The sequence below is a fragment of the Microcaecilia unicolor genome, chromosome 2 (assembly GCF_901765095.1).
Source record: "Microcaecilia unicolor chromosome 2, aMicUni1.1, whole genome shotgun sequence".
NCBI lineage: Eukaryota > Metazoa > Chordata > Amphibia > Gymnophiona > Siphonopidae > Microcaecilia > Microcaecilia unicolor.
The window spans coordinates 490,776,842-490,800,698 of record NC_044032.1 but is presented as its reverse complement, the minus strand read 5'-3'; the positions used below and the strand labels follow the sequence as shown (position 1 = coordinate 490,800,698).

General features: G+C 41.2%; 1 protein-coding gene across 4 annotated transcripts in view; it reads right to left on the bottom strand.

Annotated features, from left to right (window-relative positions):
- The window catches only part of ADD1 (adducin 1), a 293,072-nt gene that overhangs the window by 109,411 nt on the left and 159,804 nt on the right, over positions 1-23,857 (bottom strand). For all 4 annotated transcript variants that reach the window (XM_030191131.1, XM_030191128.1, XM_030191129.1 and 1 more), the window contains exon 11: positions 23,474-23,575. In XM_030191131.1, the coding sequence (XP_030046991.1) occupies positions 23,474-23,575 (102 nt within the window). The remainder of the gene's footprint in view (positions 1-23,473; positions 23,576-23,857) is intronic.

Sequence of the window (23,857 nt, the reverse complement as noted above, 5' to 3'; positions counted from 1 at the left end):
TCCGCCTTTGAAGCAGGGAACACAGACTACAGTTCTGAGGGCGGTGCTCGGCCCCCAGACACTGAAGACACGACGAGTGTCGATCAGTGAGCGAGATAACCCGGGCGCACTGGGTGCACTTCTTGAAGCCGCTGGAAGGCTTCGATGTCATGGGCGGAAAAATCACGCCGGCGAAATCAAAGTCCGAAATGACGGAAAAAGAGCACCAAAACTTTAGAGGGAGAAAATCTCGACCGAGGCGAAAAGAGGCCTACCCCGACGACGAAAGAAAACTTATCGGGGGCCAAAAGCTGGAAATACGGGGAGGATTGAAACGGAACCCGGTGGAGGGGTTCCGGAGCACTTCCCGAGTAGAAGAAAAGCTTTTCCGAAGAAAAAACACGTTCAACAATATGGACGCGCGAGGTCGACTCTCCGGGGCTCGACACGGCGAAAAATACGACCGTACCGAGTGCGGACAAAAGAAGACTGGCCGGCTCGAGCCGGTTTCGGGCGGGAAGACGGCCGCGCATGCGCGGTGCGCGCGAGGGCTAGCAAAGGACTTTGCTAGTGAAGTTTCCGATTGGAGGGGCTGCCGTGGACGTCACCCATCAGTGAGAACAAGCAGCCTGCTTGTCCTTGGAGAAAATGTGGGATACAAATGCAACAAATAAAATAAAATAAAATAAAATACCTAGTTTACCTGTAATACCAATTCATCTTCCTCCTCATACAAACAATTAAACCAAACAGAATTCACATATAGAAGAGGAGAAATATGGCTTAAAACTGAAAATAATGGCACCATATTTGTACTATATCTTCAAATACTGTTCTTAAAAATGTACTGCTGCTAATTCTGAGATCTATGAGAGTAAAAGAGCTGGTTGTTAGAATACAAGAAAACTGAGTGAAGAGGCAGCATTGATGCAGTACAAAGAACAGTAGTATTTATGTTAAAAGTGTTTCCCAAACACTGTGCCATGGTACACTGGTATGTGTCTTCAGACCTGATCAGGTGTGCCTCATGTTCAGATCCACACCAGCACCTGGGCTCTGATCTCAGCTGCTTGCAGCAAAAACACAAGTGGTGGCTCTTAAACATGCAGGAGCTCAACACATATGCAGTCAAAAAATGCCTCTCCTTCTTATCTACCATATGAGATCTGGAGTGTGGAAATGAAACATATAAGGTAACTAACAGCTAAGCCTATGCTAATCTACCAGCCCAGCTAATCAATCTACCCTCTGCTCACCTAGAGACTCCCCATCTGCGATGTAACCATCACTCTACTGTACGAGTCCCTGTTACACTGTAAACCAAAATGGGCGGTATACAAAACTCCAATAGAACAATAGAATAGAATAGCTAGGCCCTGTTTTGTGCAGCATACATAGTGCACACAGCCATCTCCTCTTCCCCTTCCTGAATCACCTCCTCTGAGTTTGTCCAGCCTCACTCATTCCCAAGTTGACTATGAATTCTTTTTGTGTCCACACTGCTTTTTCCTTTATCATTTATCATTTTTGCGGCCCTTCTCTGTACCTTTTCTAATTCTGCTATATCTTTGAGGTGCGGTGACCAGAACTGCACATAGTATTCAAGATGCGATTGCACCATGGAGCAATAGAAAGGCATTATAACATTCTCTTTTTGTTCTCCATTCCTTTCCTAATAATTCCTAACACACTGAGCAGAGGGTTTCAATGTATCGACGATGACACCTAGATCCTTTTCCTAGGTGGTAACTCCTAATGTGGAACCTTATATCACCCAAGTAGCTATAGTTTGGTTTCCTCTTTCCCACATGCATCACTTTGCACTTGCTCACATTAAACATCATCTGCCATTTGGATGCCCAGTCTCTCTGTCTCATAAAGGTCCTCTTGCAATTGTTTACAATCCTATTGCAATTTAACAACTTTAAACAGCTTTGTGTCATCAGCAAATTTAATTATCTCACTGGTTACTCCCATCTCTAGAGCACTTATAAATATGTTGTTAAAAAGCAGTGGTTCTAGCAGACTCCTGGGTAACCCCACTATCTACTCTTCTCCATTGAGAATACTGACCATTTAACCCTACTCTGTTTTCTATTTTTTGCCAGTTTTTAATCCACAATAGAATATTATCTCCTACCTCATTACTTTCTAATTTCCTCAGAAGTCTTTCATAAAGTACTTTGTCAAGTCTCCTTTTTGAAAGTTAAATGCTAATGTATTGGATTTCCTGTGTGTACTTACTCCAGAGATTATATTAAATCTGATCACTGTTATCAAGTGGCACCAGTACCATTACCTCCTGCAGCAGATCATGCACTTCACTAAGGGCTACTAAGAGGCATATTTTCAAAGCACTTAGCCTTCCAAAGTTTCATAGAAACCTATGGAACTTTGGAAGGCTAAGTGCTTTGAAAATATGCCTCTAGGTCTAGAATTGTTCCCCCTCTCGTTGGTTCCTGAACCAGCTGCTCCATGAAGCAGTCCTTGATTTCATCAAGGAATTTTACCTCCCTAGTATGTCCTGAAATTACATTTACCCAGTCAATAATGGGGTAATTGAAATCACCTGAATATTCAAAACAATAATACAATAATCATCCGTAAATGTTCAAGGGTGAAGGTAAACTCCTTGTGATGAAAGATTGTGGAGAAGAAAAAGACCTCAGTGAATACCAATCACTCCTCTTTGTAAAGGACACACCTTTTAAATAGCAAGGGGACCTCCTTAATCATTAGTCTTTGAAAAAAAAAAACTCCACATACATCACTTTCATCATATGTATAGCATCACGTCCTTTCAAACACTTCTGGGGAAAAAACTGCTATGCAATGCAATGTAACATAACCTCCAGTACTTATCTTGGCTGGTGAATCAGCGTGGTCTTCTTCCACGAATCTGTACAGTATCTAACTTTCGTCTGCACCTTCCTTCAATACCTGACAGGGAAGCCCTGTTTCGCCACTACATGGCTACGTCAGGGGAATTCATTCAAAGTCACCAACTTCAAGAGATTAACACAACTGCACTGTGTCCTCTAGCATCTGCATCAAAATGGCGGCCGGCGTCTTCTCCACATATCGAAGCTTAAATATCCAGCATATGACGTCACTCCGTCTTCTTAATATCCGCCTATAGGAAGGCTTTCCATTCAACGGAAACATTTAAGCCTTTCGGTATTACAGACTGTAGCGTAAAAATCCATCTTTGCTCTTTCTTCTTTAGCAAACATCTGATGTCTCCCTTTCTGTCACTTGTACCTGTTCAATCACAAGACATTTTAATTCTGAAAAACCGTGCTGCTTATCCATACAATGTGTCACCATAGGTTCATGCATTTTCTTCGACTGTATGCAATGTCTGTGCTCAATCAGTCTAGTTTTCAACATCCGTGAAGTCTGTCCCACGTAATATAATCCACAAAGACAGCTTATAATGTAAATCACATACTTCGATGCACAGTTGGTCTGGGCTCGAAGAGCATATCTAATTCCTGTATTACGATCTATGAATTCTTTCGCCGTCATCATGTTCTCACATACTGAACACTTCCCGCATGCATTATGAGCACCCTCTTCACTACTACTTGTCAAATATTTGTTCCAACTGTCTGCCCGACATAATGTATCATTCAGATTACTACTTCTCTGATATGCAAAAAGGAACCTAAGGTTTTGCAGACATGGATGTACTCGCAATAAAGGTAAATACCTTTTTACAATTTTAGACATGATGTTAGAGTGGTAATTAAATTTGGTCACAAAAGTCAATATTTATTTATTTTTATTTTTTATTTATTGCATTTGTATCCCACATTTTCCCACCTATTTGCAGGCTCAATGTGGCTTACAGAGGTCTGTTATGGTAATGCTATACCAGGATGTCAGATACAATTGTTGATGCAAAGAGATTAAGGATGGAAAGAAGTATTAATAAAATAGGTATAGAAAGATGATTTTCGGATTAGAGTGGATTGGTGAGGTGGTATAGTTAAGCTATGGGGTCTCTTTGTAGGCCTTATTGAAGAGGTACGTCTTCAGGGATTTACGAAAGTTGGATATTTCGTCGATTGCTTTCAGGTTAGCTGGTAGTGCGTTCCACAACTGCGTACTCATATAGGAGAAGGAGGTCGCGTGAACAAGTTTGTATTTTAGACCTTTACAACTGGGGAAGTGTAGATTAAGAAATTTTCGGGATGTCTTTTGGCATTTCTGGGAGGCAGGTCCACGAGGTTTAGCATGTAGGACAGGGCGTCTCCGTGGATGATTTTGTGTACTATCGTGCAGATTTGAACGTGGTCCGTTCCTTAAGTGGGAGCCAGTGGAGTTTCTCTCTTAAGGGTTTTGCACTTTCATATTTTGGTTTTCCAAATACGAGTCTGGCAGCAGTGTTTTGGGCTGTTTGTAGTTTCTTAATGGTCTGTTCTTTGCAGCCAGCATACAGTGCATTGCAGTAGTCCAGATGACTTATTACCATTGATTGTATCAGGATACGAAAGATGGATCTCGGGAAGAAAGGTTTTACTCTTTTGAGTTTCCACATGGAGTGGAACATCTTTTTCCTAGTGTTCTTCACCTGAGTTTCGAGTGTGAGGTTTCGATCAATGGTGACTCCAAGAATTTTCAGGTTGTCTCTTCTTTCGTTTGCGACTCCACTTTCGGTTGTAACAACCACTCCCTATGATTGTGGTATATGATTGTGGTACGCTCTCTTCTTGGCTGTAGATAACAATTTTCTGGGATAACCATGATTTAACAATTTGTTTTCCAAAGTATTAGCATGATGTTGATATCGTTCTCTAGAAGAACAGATTCGTCTGTATCTTAAAAATTGAGCAAAAGGTATGTTCGTTCTGCAGTGGTCTGGATGCATACTATGAAATTGTAAGGTGGTATTGCGGTCAGTGGGTTTTTATTTCAAAGACTAATGATTAAGGAGGTCTCCTCTCTATTTAAAAGGCGTGTCCTTTACAAAGAGGAGTGATCGGTATTCACTGAGGTCTTTTTTTTCTCCACAATCTTTCATCACAAGGAGTTTACCTTCACCCTTGAACACTTACGGTTGATTATTGTAGAATTTGTTTTGAATATTCAGGAGATTATATTCTACATATTCCAAGTATATACGATAATTGAAATCACCCATTATTACTTTGTTATCCAGTTTGTTAGCCTCCCTAATTTCTGATAACATTTCTGCATCTGTCTGTTCATCCAGGCCAAGTGGACAGTACACTCCTCTCTCTATCCTTTTCCCCTTTACATATGGAATTTCTAGCCATAGGGTCCATGATGTGTTTTGTGTCCTGCAGTGTTTTTAGTTTGTTCAAGGTCCTCCTTAACGTATAATGCTTTCATTTTTCTAGGTTCTTCTTTACAACCATATTCTGCACACCTGAAATTTATGTTGTTTCAAGGTACATCAATTGACTGGTAATAATAACTGGTTTAGTCAATTTTGAAAATGCATTATTTGGTGTTTTTCTCCCTATTGATTTGTTGTAGAGAGATCAGGGCAGATAACAGATGTTTTTTTTGGTTTACCAATTCCAGTCCATGTAACAGCTCACCTGGGATTTAAGAGTAATACTAGCAGATTTAGCAATATTGTCAATCCGACAGATTGCTCAAAATGTTATGCCTCAAGAAATAAAGTCGATCATTACTAGGAGAAATAATAGATGAACTAAGGAATATAGAAGAACGGGTAGTAGTATCCCTAGGAAGCAAACTCTGAGGGTTATAACATGTGAGGATGATGACATATCTTTTACTCTAATACCATATTTCTACATTAATATTAGATCTGTTCTAGATAAGGTAGAGATTGTGAAAGATTTTTTAATTGAAAATCAGGTTGGAATATTATTTGCAACTGAATCTTGGTTAACCTCAGCAGACGAACCTAGACTGATTTGTGCCTTTTGGATACAAAATTTAACATGTTCCCAGACTTTATAAATGGGGGTGGGGGGGGGGGGAGTTTATTAACTATCCATAAGGAGTTTTTGGATGTCAAAATTAGAGATTCAATAAGTACTTCGGAGTTATAGATTTTAGCTTGTGAGATAAGGGATGATTTTTTAATGGGAAAGATCTGTTGCATGATAGCTTACTGCCCACGTGTGAAATCGTCATCAGCGCAAGTGGTTTTTATTAATTTTATAGTAAGGAATAGAGTGTATTTTAATGCTGTTTTATTATTATGAAATATTAATTTACACTCGGATCAGATTGAAGATTCAAAAACTATTGATTTTCATGAAATTTTGAACTGGCTTGGCATTGAATGGCCTTTTTTAAGATCACATGAGAAAGGCCATCAATTACACTTTTTTAGCTATTTCTGGATCCCAAGATTGTTTATTTGAATTTAATTCTTGTAAGCCTCTACCTTGGTCAGATCATTATTTGATAGATTTTACAATTAGGTGGAATGAATCAAATATAAAAAGAAATAAATGTATTACGTACCCTGTGTATAACACTAGAGGTAAAATTATACTGATTTTGGGGAAAAAAAGGTGATTCAATTTCTTTAGGTAATTTTAATATAGTCGATTTTTTTGATGTTTGGAATGATTTTAGTTAAAAAAAAAAAAAAGTACTAGATGAGATTGCCCCTTGGAAACAGAAGAGAATTAGAATAGGGGAGTCAGTAAAATGGTATGATGAATTGAAATTGTTGAAACGGAAATGTAGGTTAGAGAGAGTTTAGAGGACATGCCCAATAGAGAATAATAAGAAAAGTTGAAGACAGGCAAGTCTCACGTATAAATATGCCCTTAAATTGAAAAGAATATTTTTCAAAATTAATTGGTGTAGAAAAATTTATGTGAAAATGTTATTTAAATTAGTCAGTTCTTTGACTAATGTGGACCATTTGATCAAACCAAAAGGTCTTATTCTACTATCTTCTAATGATTCAGCACCTTTTTTTAAACATAAGATTGGAAAGTTAAGGGCATGTGGTTTGGGTTCAGAATTTCCAATTTTAAAATGAAAATCAGAGATAATGATGGATAGATCCTGGAATCACTTTGAGGCTACAGAAATCAATGAGGTTAGGCGATTGTTAACTTGTTATGCAAAAATTACATGTTTCTTAGATGCTTGCCCTGTAAGGTTAATGAAATGTCTCTCCACTTCTTTTGGATGTATTCACTTTTTGGCTTAGGGGGATCACGTGATGCTAGGCTAGTGAGAGGAAGCAGCAGAGTGGAGCTTCCGGGCCCCATGATTAACATCTAGCCCTAAGCCGCTACAGGATCATTGCTAAAACTCATTTTATAGCAGCCACTAATGGTGAAAGCACCTGGAAGGAGAAAAGAGCAACTTTGAGTTATTTTTATTTGCGAGCACGTCAGCAAAAGCCCAGAAGAAAAATGGAACTCAAGGCTGCGAAGGGGAGAGCAAGATGGCAGAGAATGGCTCCTCAGTTGCGTCGTCTGTGGGCTCTGCATGGGCAGCAGAAATAGCTGCAGAGGTCTTGGTGCTACTGGAATCTTCAGTCAACCAAAAACTACAGAAAATTTTGGACAAATTGGAAGAGATGGACAAAAAATAGGTCTACTCACTGATTTGACGGGCTACCAGCAGAGACTTTCCAATGTGGAAGATAAATGCCAGCAACAGGAAAACCAGCAGCAAACACTGCAGAAAAAGTTAGATCATTTAGAATCTAAGATTGAAGATTTGGAAAATCATGGCCTCCTGGAGACGATAAAAGACTCTGAATTATAAGGTTTCTTGGAGACATAGCTGCCCGAGACTATAAAATTACAGTCAACAGAGGGCCCGATAAAGATTGAGCATCACCAATTTGCTTCATTTCTTTGAAGGCATGAATGTGGATAAAGGTGAGTCAGCTGATGTAGTGTATCTAGATTTTCAGAAAGCTTTTGATAAAGTTCCTCATGAGAGACTCCTGAGAAAATTTAAAAAAGTCATGGGATAGGAGGCAAGGTTCTGGTGTGGATTAGGAATTGGTCACTGGACAGAAAACAGAGAGCAGGGATAAATGGTCATTTCTGTCAATGGAGGAGGGTGAACAGTGGAGTGCCACAGGGATCTGTATTGGGACTTGTACTATTTGACATGTTTATAAACAGTATGGAATTCAGAACGATGAGTGAGATGATTAAATTTGCGGATGATACAAAACTATTCAAGGCTGTTAAGACATATGTGGGCTGTGAAATATTGCAGGAAGAAAACTGGAAGACTGGGCGTCCAAATGGCAGATGAAATTTAATGTGCACATATGCAAGGTGATGCACATTGGAAAGAATAATCCAAATTAGTTACCTGATGCAAGGGTCCACCTTGTTGGGGGTCAGCGATCAAGAAAAAGATCTGGGTGTTGTTGTAGATAATACACTGACATCTTCTGCTCAGCGTGCGGCGACGGCCAAAAAAGCAAATAGGATGCTAAGAATTATTAGGAAAAGGATGGTGAATAAGATCGAAAACACTATGCCTTTGTATCACTCCATGGTGTGTCCGCACCTTGAGTACTGCCCTCAGTTCTGGTCGCCATATCTCAAAAAATGTTCAAAGAAGAGTGACCAAAATGATAAAGAGGATAGAACTCTTCTCGTATGAGGAAAGGCTAAAGAGGTTAGGGCTCTTCAGCTTGGAAAAGAGATGGATGAGGGGAGATATGATTGAGGTATACAAAATCCTGTGTGGTGTAAAACGAGTAAAAGTAAATCGATTTTTTACTCGTTCCAAAAGTACAAAGACTAGGGGACACTCGAAGATACATGGAAATACTTTTAAAACAAATAGGAGGAAATATTTTTTCACTCAAAAAATAGGTTCTGGAACTCTTTGCCAGAGGATGTGTTAATGGCGGTTAGCATCTCTGGGTTTAAAAAAGGTTTGGACAAATTCCTGGAGGAAAAGTCCATAATCTGCTACTGAGGCAGACATGGGAAGCAACTGCTTGCCCTGGGATTTGTAGTACAGAGTGTTGCCATGATTTGGGTTTCTGCCAGGTACTTGTGACCTGGCTTGGCTACTGTTTGGAAAAGAGGATACTGGGCTAGATGGACCACTGGTCTTACCCAGTTTGGCTATTCTTATGTGCTCACCGCCTAGGTCTGGTCAGACCAGAGGAGTACCGGCCGAGAGTTGTAATCTTGAAACTGCTTAACTACGTGCATAAGCAGGAAATCTCAAGGGCCCTGAGGTTGGTGGGAGCACTGCATTATGAAAACCACCAAGTTCTCTGCTTTCAAGATTTTTCAGCAGTGGTAGCCACATAACACCGGTTATTCTCTGTAACTTGCAAAATGCTGCATATGAAAAAAATACAATTTGCCTTGTTTTACCCAGTGCATTTGAAAATACTTCATGCAGGTAAGGCCTGTTTCTTCACGTCATCTGCAGAGGCCTTGCAATATGCTACCAAGCTGGAGTCAGAATCAGCAGGGGGAACAGAGGGCTTGAAGCCTTTTCCCAAACTGCTACCTCAATACCACCTGACACCAGAAGGTTTGGACTCTTTGTGTCTGATGCTGTTGAGGCCGGAGTGTGGACTTTTGTTGTAAACAACAGCCAACGGGCTTCTTTAGAGATTGCATGCATGATATTGGAATTCTACTACTACTTATCATTTCTATAGCGCTACTAGACGTACGCAGTGCTGAACACTTGAACATGAAGAGACAGTCCCCGCTCGACAGAGCTTACAATCTAATTAGGACAGACAAACAGGGCAAATAAGAGATAAGGGAATATTAAAGTGAGGATGATAAAATAAGGGTTCTGAACAAGTGAATAAGGTTTTCCAACAGTGGCCAATCCAGGTCACAAATACCCGGCAAGATCCCAAAAAAGTACTAAACATTTTATATTGCCTATCCCAGAAATAGTGGATTTTCCCCCAAGTCCAATTCAACAATGGTCTATGGACTTTTCCTTCAGGAAGCAAACCTTCCCTAAACTCTGCTAAGCCAACCGCCCCTACCACACTCTCCGGCAACGAATTCCAGAGCCTAATCACACGTTGAGTGAAGAAACATTTTCTCCGATTCGCTTTAAATTTACTACTTTACAGCTTGTAATATGCTACCCAGCTGGAGTCAGAATCAGCAGGGGGAACTGAAGGCTTGAAGACTTTTCCAAAACTGCTTATATCAAGGGTAAGACTATCATAGGGAGACTGTGGTATCGGTTAGACCTTCTTTTTTTCTTTCTTTTCTTTTTTTATAACTAAGCATCATCTTGGACAGAAGGTAGAGACCAGAACTGTGAAGAGTGATACTTAATGGCAGTCGGAGACAAGATGTTGATGGAAGCCACGGCTCTCAGACAATGATATTGGGAATCACAGCACAACCTAAAGTCTTGGAACACAACTGCACCATTCAATTGAAAATCTTTCCTTATCTTTGAAATGCTTGGGGGAGGGGGAGGGGGAGGGGGATGGGCTCGGTGTGATCGAATCCTTAAGGAGAGTATCTCAGATTGTGGGGAGAATATTGTTCTGCGAGGGGGAATGGGGGGAAGGGGGTTAGGTTGGGGAGGGCTAGTATGAATGTGAAACGGTTTATGCTTTTGATTTTGGAAGCATTTACAAGTGGGGGAGTTGTCAGCTTAGCAGTGGAGGGGGCACCCAGGGCTGGGGGGGGGGGGGTACCCTTATCAAGGTTACAGCAATGCTTACTGTGATGAACGAATAATCTATGGTTCCCTGGGGTCACAAGATAATTTCTTGGAATCGGGGGGGGGGGGGGGGGGGGGGGTCTCCTCACTGATTAAAAGAATGAAGATACTGCAAGCTCTGAAACGCCATAAATTGGATGTGGCATTTCTGCAAGAAACTCATCTGACATTTCAAAGAGGATGGGTGGGACACCTAGTAAAGGTCCCAGCAGTGCAGAGAAGGGCAGGAGTAATGATCCTTTTTTGAAAAGGATTAAATGTACAGATTAAATCAATTAAACGTAGCCCAGAGGGAAAATATGTTCTAACCTCAGTCATGCTGGAAAGCCAATCACTGGTATTATGCAATATTTATGCTCCCAATGTCTTTGAACAGAAATTCTAACGGGGGCTAATTGGCCTTCTGACTCCTTACCAGGAGGGCAACATCATTCTGGGAGGAGACTTTAATTTGGTATATGACCCCCCAGATGGATAAATCTACACCCATGGCCCAGAGCTAAGACAATAATCCAGAGGCCTGCCCTTTCTTTGCGCTGCCTGATGTGTGGAGAGTACTACACCATACACTTAGAGATTACATGCATTTGTCCAGCGCTCTTTTTCCTAGAAACCCATCTGCAGAGATTGGACCATGTGAGGTATCAGATCATACTCTCATATGGTTGCAGTTGAAGTAGGTGCTGGAAAACAATAGAAAGGAGCCTAGAAATTCCCCTTAGATCTTTATTGGGATACCACATTCCATGCTTTTCTCCGAGAGAGGTGGGAGGATTTTGCGTTTTATAATGGGGAACATGTTCACCAGCACGGCCTCTATTGGGAAACCGAAAAGGCCGTAATGAGAGGGAAACTAATTTCTTACAGAGCCCGAGTTCGGAAAATTAGAGATAGAGAAATACTCCGCTTGGATGCGTCATCAATGACTTCAATATGGGGCCACTCAAGACAGATACCTCGAGAAAAGCCCTCTTGGTTTTCCAGAGAGAGTTAAAAGAATTATGCCATCAGAGGAAACAAGGCAGCCAGTTGGCGTGCTTAGTCCGAGGTGGAAGGGGAGCATCTAGCACAGTGTAGCTGCGAGACTCAGAGGGCAGATACCTTAGATCGGATGCCAAAATATCAGCCCATTTTAAGAAATTCTATGAATGAAGTACCAGTGACCTATACGTGCACAATTTAGTTCTACTTAAAATCTTGCCCTCATAGCGGGACTTTTTAAATGCCCCCATTACAGAAGAAGACCTCTTGTTGGCGGTACAACAGAGCAAGTTCCATAAGACACCAGGTCCAGATGGATACAGTACGGATTTCTATAAATTTTTTTATAAACAGGTGAAAACCCCCCTTTCTTAAGCTATTCAATTCAATGGCAAAATTCGGAGATCTACCGGAATCTTTTAAGATTGCTGAAATGATCGTATTATTGAAGCCAGGCAGGAACTCTGAAGATCCAGGGTCCTACCAACCCATCTCTCTCCTAAACTGTGATGTGAAACTATATGCAAAAAGTTTGGCGAATAGATTGTCTCACGTACTTCCAGACCTAATATCTCCGTCGCCAGGAATATCAGGTCAATTCTAGCTTCCCTAGAGACCGTGGAGAAAAGTCGGACGCCTTCTCTACTGATAAGCTTTGACGTGGAGAAGGCCTTTGATCAGGTGGCATGAATGTACCTCTTTGAAGTACTGCAGAAACTGGGCATAGGAGGATTTTTCAGGGAAGCAGTAGGTACCTTGTATTCTGACCCACAGGCATTTATGTGAGTTAATGGAAAGAGATCACCATTGTTTCCTATACACCGAGGTACGAAGCAGGGATGCCCACTGTCACCTCTACTTTTTGTGTTATCTTTAGATCCCCTTATTAGAGAGATTTGTTCACATCCATAGATATCTGGAGTATCTAATTGGGTAATCTATTTTTACGATTTCAGCCTCCGAGGATGATTTATTAGTACATCTCATCAAATCACAGAAATCTCTGGCAGAACTTTTGGAGTTATTTCAGGAATTTGGAGATTTGGAAGGATTCAAATTAAATTTTTCTAAATCTCTGGCATTGGCCTCTACAAATATGTTGAGACAGGATGGGGGACAGGCTTTCCTCTCCGATGGGTTTGTGACTCTTTTACATACTTGGGGATAAAGCTCTCTATGACAGTATCTATTTTATATCAACCCAACATCATTCGGCTGTTAGATAATACGACAGGGCACTTGTGTAACTGGAGATCCTTGCCTCTCACTCTACACGGTAGGATACAATTATTTCGCTTGATTGAGTACCCATAATGGCTGTACGTTGTACAAATGCTACCATTGCGCTTTCTTAAAAAAGACTTGAAACTCTTGCACAAACAGCTGAGAAGGTTCATATGGAGAGAGACTAAATCTAAATTGTCAATACACCATATGATGGGCTCCTGGAGAGAGGGAGGCATAGGAATACCAGACCTACGCAGATACAACCAGGCTTGCTTGCTACGACATTTAGGCAACTGGCTTATGGATGGGCAAGATTATACCCCGCGACAATTAGAAAATAGATTACTTTAGTCCATGTCATCTCTACTTTCTGCTGCAGGCCCCGCGACAGGTAATTCCAGCATGTTTTCGAAATAGTATATTACTGCGGCCGCTACGGGAAATTTGGAAGGACTTGACTAGATATTAGGGAGTAGACTCAAATGTATCAAATTTATTGCCTATTCAAGGCAATTTACTACTCTCCCCAGGCTCTGAGAATTTGGTATTTCGGCAGTGAGCAAGCATGGGCATTAAGAGACTGGAGCATGTTCTAGACACGAAAGGCTCTCTGTTGAACCTCGGAGCCTTGGGTATTGGCATAGACTTTAGCAATACATATGCATATAATCAATTGGCACACTATATCTGCACTTTACATGATGAGGCACTGGGGGCTCGACACGGCTAGCGTATTAGGACATTCTTTGCATCGGTCCCGGGAGATCGACTCTCAGTTTCAGGTCTTTATAAAGGCACTTACGACACTGACTCCTCAAAAAGATAGAGAGAGAATTAGACCACGCTGGGCACATGATTTGGGGCATCTCAATCTTGTCCTCTCGTATACCAACGTTAACAGTAAACGCAAATCTCCAAGTATGTCAGTATCAAGTCCTACATAGGGCATACTTGACCAAGACCCAAATATTTATGAAGAGATGTGCGGCAGAGCCTCTCTGTTCGAAATGTGGGCAACAGATGGGCTCATTCTTCCACTCTCTCTGAGAATGCCTTAAGATTAAGGCACTTTGGTTTGCCATATTCTAGTATTTGGAAAATCTGTTAAAGATACAGATATCGCTCTCTCTCCCTTGGTGCACTTTTAGATAAATATGAACTTTTTTCACTACAAGGTAGAGATGCACAACAACTAATTTGTAAAGCTTGCATATTGAGCAGGAAAGCTAGGTGACTGGATCCTCCCCCCCCTCCAGAGACTAAAGCAATTTCTTACAACCTGGGAACCATATATACAGGCTTTACCCTCGAGGACTCCTAGTTTTATAATAAATTCCCTTTAAGGGATCGCTGATTTGTAGTTTGTTTCCCCCCTCTGGAGTGTAGGATGTTAAGTGTTAAGAGTGGGGCTATAAGAAACCAAGCCCCTTCCAGTTATAATTCGTTTTAACCGGACTTAGCCAGTCAAATAGGCTCATAATTGTCCTCCATTCTAGATTATTAGTAGAATATTAGATTTTATTTTCCTTTTTTTTTTACACTATGACTTGATTGATAGAGATGGGATAGAAACAATGTAACAGTATAACAGTTGTAAGGTTGAGAATAACTGATTCAAGTTTGTAAGCAATATGATAAGGAGAGATTTACTCTGTTAGTCAAGTCAGTATGTACTGAGAAGGGGGGTGGGAGGTAGGGTGGGAAGTTGGGGTTTCTACTTCTTTGAAAAATTTTAGATGATATTTTTCAGTATTTCATGCAACGTACTGGTTCCTTTTCTGAATATCATCAATAAAAATTATTTGAACTAACTGCTTGGTTTAATTATTATTTAAGTGACAGTATTTTTCCTAAAACTTGTGGTGAAATAATTTTGATTCCTATACCAAAAAAAAATCATATAGGAAACTTACAGGAAATTTCAAATTATAGGCCAGTAGCCTCTATACCATTGCTGACAAAAATTATGGAGGGATAAAGTCATGAAACAGTTGGCATATTATAATATAATCTGTTACATCCATCTCAGTCAGGATTTCGGAAAGGGTACAGCATGCAGACGGTCTTAGGATCTCTGACGGCACATGAGAAACATCTGTTGTCACAAAGTACTACTATTACTCAATTTAATTGTCGACCATGATTTATTGTTGCTTATGTTGGACAGCTCTGGTGCACAATGTGCAGTGTTGGATTGCTTGAGGGGATTTTTGACCGGTCGCAGTTATAGGGTCAAGATGTAGGGTGTCTTGTCTGATGTTTGGTATCCAACATGTGAGGTCCCACAGGGGTCACCTCTTTCATCAATTTTATTTCACTTGCTGTTACAACCACTAGGGTAAGGCCCTTGATGGTTTAAAGTTATATACCTTTATCTATGCGGATGACACTATCTTGATGCCTTTCTCAAAGAGTTATGAAGAGATAATGGAAATTTTAAAATGTGTGGAGGTTATAGAAGGGCGGGCTTCATGATTCTGCTTGAAATCAAGGTAAAATGAAATTTCTTTGGTTAGGTTCACCAAAGAACATAAAAGGTAAAGAGACTTTTGTCATTGGGAGTAATACCTTTAAGTCTGAGTTCACCACATATATTAGGAGTTAAAATGGATAGTCAGCTAACTATGTTAAATCAGGTTAATAAGGTGATTAAGAGCTCCTTCTTTCTATTAAGAAAATTAAGAGCAATAAGCAGAAACTCTGAATTACACTATTTTAGGATCACAGTGCAATCTTTGTTGCTTTCCAAGTTGGATTATTGCAACACAATCTATGTTGATTGAAAGAATGAGGTCCTAAAAAAGCTTCAAACAATTCAACATTTTGCAGTCAGAGAACATATCTTTTTACCTTGCTAAACTTCACTGGCTACCATTAGTCACAAGGTCTCATTGTAAATTATGTATTATGTTTTTTTAGGGCATTATATGGGGATCTTCCATTGTATTTGGCAGAGTTTTTCTCTTTAATAAATAGATAATTAGATTGGGATCAGGTAGTTTTGAGATTTCCTTCAATGGATATGATTAAACTTAGGAAACAGCATAGGCGCCCCGTATAAGAGGCTTGGGGAGGCTAAGCCTCCCCAGCCGAATCGTCGACTTCCGCTTGTTGTGGAGCCCACCCTCCTGCCCCGCGCATTTTCATCTTTTATTTCCGTGGCAGCGACGTCAATGAAGAAAAAGACTACAGGCTCGCCGCCAGCTTCTCCCTTCTCTCGCGGAAACAGGAAATGCATCACGGGACACTGTGTGCAGAGAGAAGGGAGAAGCTGGCGGCGAGCCTGTAGTCTTTTTCTTCATTGACGTCGCTGCCACGGAGCGTATGGAGCTAAGCTCCGCCCCCTTTAGCCTCCCCAAACAGTTGGGCTACCGACCGTCTATGGGAAACAGTTGGCCTCATGCCTATTGTATAAGGCTGCTTTGGTTTAGAATTTACTTCCCACAACAATCAGGTCATCTAAGGATCACTTGACTTTTAGAAAACAATTGAAAACATTTCTTTAAAAAAAAAATTGTAGGCTGAGTTTATAACTTATTGTACTTGAATTGTAAATTCCCAAACTGACTCAGTTCTTAGTCTTTTGTAACACACCCTGAACTGCGAAGGCTTCTATGAAATACAAGATTAATGTGTAATGTAACGTAATTGAAATACTCAGACCATCAGCAAACCTTGTAGAGGATGTAAGATCCAGCTCCTCCTCATTTGTTTCTAGAAAACACTGTCATCTAGTTGTCCATCTGGATCAAGATTCTGTTTCCCAACACCATAATATCAAAAATCTGAGTGCAAAGGACTAGGAAGATCTGATGTGATTTTTTCCCCTTTTCAACCAGCCTCCCTAGATATAAAAGAATGGTACATGAGCTCCCCCTCCTATATTGAATAAATCCACAATTAAGCCACTTGATGGTGTGGTTGTTGGAACATGAGTCCCTGGTATTGTGCATTTCCCACTATTGAAGGGCGTGAAGGATCCAGTGATTTTTATCTGGTGAGATAATGGCTGTGGCTATCATAAGGCTCATTAACACCACAACAGACAAGCTGAGAAACTTGTTCTGTTAATGACAATTCTGATGATACGTATTCTAGTGTCTGCTCTGATCTGGGAAGAAAGCCTGCTTCAGTTATGAGGTAGATGCCTGGAATGCTCGTCTGCAGGAGGTGCCTGATAAAAAAGAACTATGCAACTATCATATTACCATCCTGCATATATCTTCCTGCCCAGAACATCACCTGGACCCTTTTTGGAGTACACCAGAAAGACTGGGCGGAACCCTCTAATCTGATTCAATAGATAAGTTGCTCTAAATGTAACAAATAAATAAAATATATAATTGCTTCCCTAATCCATCAAGAATGTCAGGCCTTAGACGTCACCTCCACTTTAAATGACCCACTCTGTAGGACAAAGATGATCCAACCTAAGAAAAGGGTTTGTCGCTTTCAAGTACCGAAGCAACACCTTGCAAATGTCCAAAGAATGCAGGGTCTTGAAGCCATCTAGGTCTTCCCTAGAGAAGGCTGGAAGGCAGACCAATTAACTTCAGGTGGAAAAGCAAAACTACTTTGGTAAAAAAGATGGCAGAGACCAAGTCAGCCAAGAAAGGTAGATATTGATCTCAAAGAAACAGCCTGCAACTCAGACACATACCTAGTTGAGCAAACATCCACCAAGAACACAACTTTCAACATCAATTTTTAGTTAATGGTGTGCTTCAAAGGCTTAAAAGACTGATATGCTAATGAGTTCAGGCAAGGCAAGATCCCAGTGTGGCACCACCAACTGGCAACAATAGGGGCAGCTGCTTCACCCCACATAAAAACCATACCACATATAGATGAGCCATCAAAGACACCTTTCTCCTGACCTCAGTAACAGGCCAGAACCATGACCTGCACCTTGGGAAAAGTCAGATCATGCTGACTACGTCTTCACAGAAAAGCCAGAACCATAGGAATGTCCGTGTGCCGCTCCGGGGAACCATGACACTCACACCAGGTCTCAAACACATGCCAGACCCATATTATAAGCCAGACAGATGAAGGCCCTTCATATATTCACGAGTGTGGATACCACTGAAGAATAATCACCTTTGTGCTTTGATCTCAGCTTTTCAATGGCTAGGTCATAAGCCAAAAAGGGTCCAGATTCTCTGAGATCACTGGACCTTGGTGGAGCAATCCTTACCCCCAAGGAAATCAGGGCAGATCCCCTGCTACAAGTCTGATCAGGCTGGCATACTATGACTGCCAAGGCTAATCTGGAACCACCAGGATATCTAGGAAAAGTCAGGGAAGATTCCATTTTTGTGCAGGACACAGCTGATAAGCAGCCAGGGAGGAAAATAAGAACAAGCATTGCCATACTGGGACAGACCGAAGATCCATCAAGTCCAGTATCCTGTTTCCAACAGTGGCCAATCCAGGTCCTACACCTGCAAGATCCCAGAACAGATTTTATGTTGTTTATCCTAGAAATAAGCAGTGCAGTTTCCTACATCTATGTTAGTAATGGTTTATATACTTTAAAAAAAATTATCCATACCTTTTTTTAAAATCCTGCTAAGCAAACTTTTACCACATTCTCTGGCAATGAATTCCAGAGTTTAATTACACATTGAGTGAAGAAATTGTTTCGCAGATTTATTTTAAATACACTACTTAGGAAATTCATTGCATGCCTCCTAGTCCTAATATTTTTGGAAAGAGTAAACACATAGAAAAGACTTTCCTGTGGCCAAAGCTGGGTCAGTGCATCGATTCCTTGACCATCCAAATTCCTTGCTCGAGTATAGGTCCATGTGACCTTGCCATTCTGTGGGACACCATCAAATTGAAGGCTGGGTGCCCCTACCAATCCACCAGCTCGAATGCCTAAGTGATCAGCTCCCATTTGCTCAAATCCAACAAGTGCTGCCTGAAAAAAATCTAAGTATTTTCTACACTTTTTCATCTACCGGACACCAATACCAAAAGTGAGCGCTAGCTCTGTATCGTATGAATATTTATTTTCAGAATATGCGGAGGAAAATATATATATTGTAGACATATCTGACAACTACCAGCTGTTTTGAGTTACTCTACAAAATATTTCATCATTATCGTGACCCCTGATGCCGGTGCGGACCACCGAAACACGGCCCGTGTCGGGTCTTTCTCCAATGACTGTTTTTTTAATCAAAGTTTATAATTAAAGAACTGTGTCCCTCTTTTTAAGGCCCTTGGTGCTGCCTCCTTGTCTGCTGACATAGGCCACTCCTATCGTACTGCCTGACAGAATTCTCACTACTGACTCCACCAACAGAGAAGAAAACTCCTCCAGCGCCACCCGCATGGGCCTGTTCTGGTTCCCAGATCATGTGCCACCCAACGCTGACAGTGAGCCCCCAACGGTTTGGCATCTAATGCAATATCCAATTGGGAGGCTCCAGGTCTATGCACTTGAGCAGGGTACAATAGGGCAGTGTTTCCCGTCAGGTTTTCAGGATATCCACAAGGAATATGCATGAGACTGATTTGCACATACTGCCTCCATTGTATGCAAATCTCTCAAGCATATTCATTGTGGATATCCTGAAAATTTAACTGGCAAGAGGGTACTCCAGGATTTGCAAAACACTGCAATTGGCATAGGGGATGGTGAACACTGTACTCCTGTCATCAGGCCCCCCCCCCCCCCCCCCCCCGATAGAAGGACCTACCTCATAACTGAAGCAGGAACCAAGTCCAGAGTCAATGCCAAAGAAACCAGAAGCTGAAGATAATTCTAGGCTCTCAGAATCATCTGGGCCTGGGAGGTCTGCAGTTGAAAAAAATCAGCCTGTCCCTTCTCTCCCTGATCATGCAATCCTTTGAACCTCACCCCGGGTATTCCAGATGCCAAGAGCACGTGATGTTTTTCTATAGTTTACTACCAAGCCCAGACTCTTAATACTTAAACCATCCTGCAAGCGGAGGATCTGGTCTTTTCTTCAGATTCTGTGTGTATCAACCAACTGTCTAGGTAAAAACGTACTCATATTCCCTCCCTGCATAGAGAGCCTGCTATGACCACTACCAGCTTTGAGAAGATTCTCAAAGCTGTAGCTAACCTAAAAGGCAGAGCTCTGAACTGGTGGTATTTATCAAGGATGCAGAAGTGAAGGAACTTCTGACGCCACCCCTGAATTGTGATGCAAAAATAGGCTTCTGTTGGGTTGAGTGATGAGAGACATTTGCCTTTCCTGACTGCCACAATCACCAACCGCAGAATTTCCATTTGGAAACAAGTCACCCAAACAGTGGTAATGACTTCTTAGAAATCCAAAATGGGACAGAAGGCATTCCCTTTTTTGGGAACCGTAGAACAAACAGAATAACGTCCCCGACCAAACTCTTCCTGTGTCACCGTGACAACTGCCTCTGATGCAGGTGCTTTAGAGTCTCAAACATTGCATCTTCTATAGGCGTGCCAACCTATAGAAGGAAACCATATGGTGTCATAAAGGGGTTTTGAGAACTCCTTAGTGTACCTGTGCTGACCACCTCAAGGACCCACTGATCCGATGTGACATGAATCAATTCCAAATAAAAAAAAAAGGCAAAGGAAACACCTCCCCTCCCACCTGCAGAGACTTAGGGACAAACGGCCTAGCCCTATCTCAGGACTCGCAGGCCCCTCAAAAGGGATGATTCTTCTTGAAATGACCTCTAATAAACCAAAAAGCAGGAAGCCTTCCTGCTTGAGCAAAAACGGTCCCACTCCCTGATGTCATGGAAATCACTCTCGTGGAAGACTCGGTGTGGTCTTCAGGGAGTCTCTGCAGGCTCAGCCTGTCCAAATCTTTAACTTTGAGATCTCACCCAAACAGGGCTTTATCCAGAAAAGAAAGCTTGCTGAGGCACACCTTGGATACTGAATTAGCTGACCAATTTCACAGCCACAGCCACCTCTGCACCACTACTAAAAAATAAATAAATCAATCAATCAACCTGGCTCTGATCATACAAAGAGTCCTTCAAAAAAAGGATACCCCAGACTCCAGGCATGCTGCCTCAGGAGCTTCCGGATCTATCAGAGGAGTGCAAAGGCCATGCAGCCCCCAGAGATTGTGCCTTAGATCTCAGAACCAAAAACTTACAAACAAATGTTTGAGGAGTACTTTCTAATCTAATCAGAAATTTATAGACTGTACTAGCCCAACAGTTGATTCAAGGTGGTTAACAAAAAGATAATACAGACAAAATGAGGAATTACAAAAATACATATACCCTTGAAGTACAATTAAAATTTACCAAACAAGCAAGTTTTAAGGTTCTCCCCCCCCCCAATAGTTTCATATAATTAATCTCAGAACAAATTTGCATAGGAAGAGTGTTCCAAATGGAACCTGACCGATAAGAAAACAGTGCCTTAAAATGGCACTTAAATCAAATACCCTTAAATGACAGAGATTTTAATAAAAAATAATCACATAATCTTGATGAAGAAAAGTACAAATTGTGAAACATTTGAATAAGCAATTCTGAGGTATTACCATATAAAACCTGAAACATTATGCAAACAGATTTAAAAACAATGCATGCCCTAACAGGGAGCCAATGAAGCTTTTGAAAGCATAAAGACACTATTAAATTTTTTCAAATGAAACATTAAACGTACTGTCGTATTTCGAATTAACTGAAGTTTATACAAAAATGTTGCATTCAGCCTAATATACAAAGAATTGCAATAATCCAGATGAGATTACACCAACATCTGAACTATTATTGCAAAGTGTGATTCTAAAAAATAAGACCGAAGTAAACGTAGTTGTCTCAGGCAATAGAAAGTACATTTCCATAAACGTTTGATCTGAGATTCATAAGTGAAGTATCGAGAATCACTCTCAAGACTCTTGATTCTCTCTCCAACTTCAATCTTTTCCCATCAGCCAATGGTATTAACTCAGGAATGGTTAATACAGAGTTGATAAACCAAAGAACCCAATTTTGGTGGAATCCAATTTAAGTATATATTTCAAGGCCCAATACTGAATTTTATCAGCTAAGCTACCCTTGACTGAGATAATGATCTTTCAAGGTTAACAGCTGCTCCCAGGGCACCCACTTTAGGAAGACAAAAGAGCTGATCAAAAGTTTCCTGCAGCATTGAGTAAAAAGCTCTCTCATGAAACTGCCCCTGCTGCTCTCATTTGATGACCATCCTGCATAGTGCCGTGTGAAGGGAAGGGGACTTGCTGGACTCCCTCAAGTGGGATCACTACTCAATGCCTTCTCGATTGGGGCAACCCCTATCTAAAGGAAGCAAGCCACCTGAAAAATGAGTGACAACTCATGCCACCAATATAGCTATATGACAACTGGCTCACTCCCCTCCTCCTTAGCAGAAAGGCTCTCTTAGGGAGGGGGTCGCCTCCTCCTCAAACCACCAGCCCTCCTCTAAAGCTGAGGCAGAAATAGGACCACTCTTCAGGCAGAGACAACAGAAGCCTAGGGTATTTAGGGCCCTTCTCCTTCATGAGCAAGACATCCCTCCCTCAGTGCCCTGCGTTTGAGGCCTATATTCTGCTGCCTGCCCAGACACCTGCCAGGCTTTCTGCAGGAAGTCAGTGATCTCCCTGAGAAACCATTGGCTGAAAAGTGTTGCCTAACCCAAGCTGACCTGATCTAATATAGCCAGAGTTCCTCTGTCCCCAAGGGGAGCCTTCACCTCAGGAATCAGCTCTCCTGCTGAGCTGCACTATATATGAGCCATTTTAATGGATATGGCTCCCACTGGCATGAAAAGTGGGGTATTCATGGGAGCCACAGCTCTGATACAATTCCTCATTTTCCACACTCCTCCCCCCGCAGCTTTCCCTACTGTCCAGGGAATGAAATACCTCTCTGAGCGGCTGAGCAGAAGGAGCCAGCCACACTACTGTCACAGCATGCCCCACTGGTACCATGCCCCCCTTCCCTCTGGGCATGTTAGCATATGAGCCCTCAATTATGCTGGGGACGCCAGAGGCTTCCAGGCAACTGCTCCATGCAGCCCTAATGAACACACAGGTGTCCAAACAACCGTCTTGGTCTTTCCTCCTTTGCCTTTTTATTTGGCATAAATAAACCTTATGCAATAGAGATTTAAGTACACAGGAGGGCAAGAGGAAGAGGAAAGAGATAGAAATAGAGAGATAAGGAGGGAAAGGGCAGAACAGACCAGCAGTAAGGACAGACCTTACCTACCACCCCCTCCGTTAAGCAAAAATACTCAAAATAGTCAAATTATATAGTCACATACAAAAACAAACTAGCAATGAAATCTAAAGCTAGAATTTTAATGTTTTTCAGGAATGAAATATAGAAAAGAAACACACTAGAACCACCATGCTGATTCAGATTTAAAAGGAGGTCAAAACTAATATTTCAGAGGAGTTTCCCACGCTTTATTGAGTATTTCTAATGTGTCTGAATTAACCAAAACAAAGTCCTTGAAGAAAAAGAGATCTTTAAAATAAGGAACTTCCAGATGTATTCTGTTTCTGATTAATGCATCAGATAGCACCAGCTCTTGATCTCTAATTTTTCAACAGACATAACATATACACACTTTAAAAGATTCACAGGCAAAACAGATACAAACCTTGTTCCTCATTTCTTGAACCTCCTTTGGGTTGGTGTTCAATGGAACAAACAGGTTAGGCACAGTAGAGGTAGAAGTTCTATGCCCATCCTCTTTAGTCCACTGTAATATCAAGAACAGTTTAGTCAGGCATGTTACAGGAAATTACAGGATATTCATAGCAACAATGTACATTCACAACTGGTCATGCGTTTGACAAAAAACAGCTAGAGAACTGAACCAATGATTGATTAAATATAATTACTACTACTAGCTCAAAATGATACAAAAATTTTATACAGTTCTATTCACATTAAATGTGTTATAAAAAAATTTTCAGAACTCAAAACTCTTTATTTCAACAATCTTGACACCTGTATCTACATCTATAATAAAACAGTATGC